The sequence below is a fragment of the Solanum dulcamara genome, chromosome 12, assembly GCF_947179165.1.
Source record: "Solanum dulcamara chromosome 12, daSolDulc1.2, whole genome shotgun sequence".
NCBI classification, from domain to species: Eukaryota; Viridiplantae; Streptophyta; class Magnoliopsida; order Solanales; family Solanaceae; genus Solanum; species Solanum dulcamara.
Window position 1 is genome coordinate 12,011,218 of NC_077248.1, and position 2,442 is coordinate 12,013,659.

Below are 2,442 nucleotides of genomic sequence, written 5' to 3' on the forward strand. Positions count from 1 at the left end.
CCACTTGATCACACATATTTTTGATGAAATTTCATCATTTTTATTTATACTCTTCAACTATAATTCTGCACTTCACAAGCCGACGTCTTCCATCGATTTTTCTTCAAAAATAATTAAAAAATTGAGGGAATGCGTTGGTTTTATTTATAATAATATATTTTTTTAATTATAATTTTTGCATATTTTTGCACGGAAAAAATTCCGGCGGATGTCCGTCGATTTTGCTTTTTTTACAAAATCAACGGACAGGGTCGATTTCTCCTCCTTTTTTTGGACTGATTCTGTCTATCGGATTTTGCTTTGCTTTTTAGTAGTCAAAACAGTGATTTAAGAATATCTTGATCAGAACAACAAGATCCAATTTCTTGGAAAATTAATTACCACACAATTAACTTAACAAAGGTTACAAATGAATAAAAATAACAATTAAAATTGAAAAATAATCAAATTATTGAAATAGTTGATTTCACCAGCTTCATCATGGGCACGTACGTGCTTAATTCACCTTCCTGCAATCAATACGAATCTGACCTTGATTCCCAGTTAACGTCTTGATATTACCCATCTTAATCATAGACTCAGCAAAATCTTTCGAGAAAGTCCTTAGGTTTGTACTATAGGCTTTAACAAGCTCATCAGTCTCTCCTCCACTAAATAGTGCTTGATCAGAATGCAAAAGCCCTTTCTTAGACACCAAATTACTGAAATATTTCGAGTCGAAAAGAGCAGGTGTAGGATCAAGAGGAGCAAGATTGGAATCACCTCCACTACGAGGACAATTTGCTTGGCGTTGGCTTGCAAAGGTGGAGTCAATTTTGTTAGTCTCATTGTAGGTGCGATTCCTGAAAGTGAAACACTGAGCAAACCCTAGTGTGTGTCCACCGGAGAGAGCAACGAGGTCTTCTTCATCCAAACCTTGCTTCTTGAAATTGTCCACAAGTGCGGGTAAGTCCATGAATGGAGTTGGAATGTCATTGTTGGCAGTGGTTCTACTTGCTGTAGTGGAATCCCTTCTTCCTAGTTGCACTTCCCATGTTGGTCCATGTAACTGTGTGAATGTAACAAAAATATCAGTTTAATTATACATTAAATTAACTATAGCTTATGTTAGGGGAAAAAAGGAGTAATACGCACAGCAACTACAGAGTCACGAGCTGCAACAGCCAAGATGTCTGCACAAGATACAACTGGCCGTCCACAAACTTTATCAACCTCCGATTTAATTTGATCGATCACTTCAAATCCTCTGGCAAAATTGTTATTAGCACGAGAAGTCTTCTCACTATCGATAATAGACGTTTGATCAAGAAGAATCGAGGCATCACAACCCTACATTTTTATTATAAGAAATACATTAGCAACGACATCTCAAATATTTTAGATTGAATACTCAATATTTCTTTCATAAAAAATAGAAACTAGAATGAAATGCAAATCATTATGTGGAAAAAAAGAATCTTACATTAACGAAACAATCATGAAAATGTAATCGTAGCAAAGAGGCACCCATTCGCCTCTCTTGCCTGACTGCATCCTCAACAACCTGTTTAATGGTTGGTAAAGCTTCGGGACAAATATCATTGTAAAAATTATTTGACAAATCCGAAAAAGCCATGCGTGCTAGAGTAAACACGACTAACACATGAAGAAAGAGGAAGCTAGTTGAAGCCATTTTTTTCTGTATAATTACTATATAATATATAGTCTATGAAGTTCTACACTTGTTTGTTGTATTTCGATTTGGTGATGATGAGAGTAAAATGTGGTTGTATTTATAGGGAGGAAAAATGTTGACTATTGTAACCGATAATGGTTCTAGGCTAAGCAACTCTCATAAGAATGAGCCATACTAGTTTTTAGTTTTCTGTTTCACTATATCAACCCACGCACGAAATGTTAAGTTTTGGTATTATCAATTGTTTCAAATTGATAATTCAAATTAAACCTATTATATTGGCAGCGTCTAGATTGACACCAATTCAATTTTTATTTAGTAAATAAATTGTACGCGCTAAACCTTTGAATTTTTTTGTTTTTTTCTAGATGAAGAAAAAAGATATTCATGGTTACTTAAAAGAGAAATATAATTCTAATCTCACCGTGACTTTTTAGGTGCTTTATCAATTGTTCATAATGTAAGTGACGAAATTAAATATAATAAACATTAGAATCAATTACAAATATTATTAAAAAAAAATGAAGAAAACTCAAAGACTAATAAGCATTTTCTCCTGGGATATATTTTACTATCTAATACGTCAACATGCCTGCTTAGGATCATTGACATGGTGGGCACATGAAAATATTTTTGAGCGAACAACATAAACTAGGACCTAATTACGTGCATTTGCTTTAGTTTTAGAAATTATCTTCTGCACCACATGTACTTCGTTAGATACATGTATCTGACACACTCAGATATATGTATCTCATATACATGCA

The 2,442-nt window shown here is 33.8% G+C and overlaps 1 protein-coding gene across 1 annotated transcript; it reads right to left on the minus strand.

The window, feature by feature from the left end:
• Positions 1 to 496: 496 nt before the first annotated feature.
• On the minus strand, positions 497 to 1,615 carry LOC129875600 (cationic peroxidase 1-like). The gene is made up of 3 exons (XM_055950893.1): positions 1,463 to 1,615; positions 1,135 to 1,329; positions 497 to 1,048 (listed from the first exon to the last, which is right to left on the minus strand). The coding sequence occupies exons 1-3, from the start codon at positions 1,613 to 1,615 to the stop codon at positions 497 to 499; spliced, it is 900 nt and encodes a 299-aa protein (XP_055806868.1).
• Between the last annotated feature and the right edge of the window lie 827 nt (positions 1,616 to 2,442).

Coding starts and splice junctions, on each gene's coding strand:
- LOC129875600 (XM_055950893.1), bottom strand. CDS start 1,615: ATGGCTTTTTCGGATTTGTCAAATAATTTTTACAATGATATTTGTCCC. Junction 1,330..1,462: donor TTCATGATTGTTTCGTTAAT/GTAAGATTCTTT, acceptor ATAAAAATGTAG/GGTTGTGATGCCTCGATTCT. Junction 1,049..1,134: donor CTCGTGACTCTGTAGTTGCT/GTGCGTATTACT, acceptor ACATTCACACAG/TTACATGGACCAACATGGGA.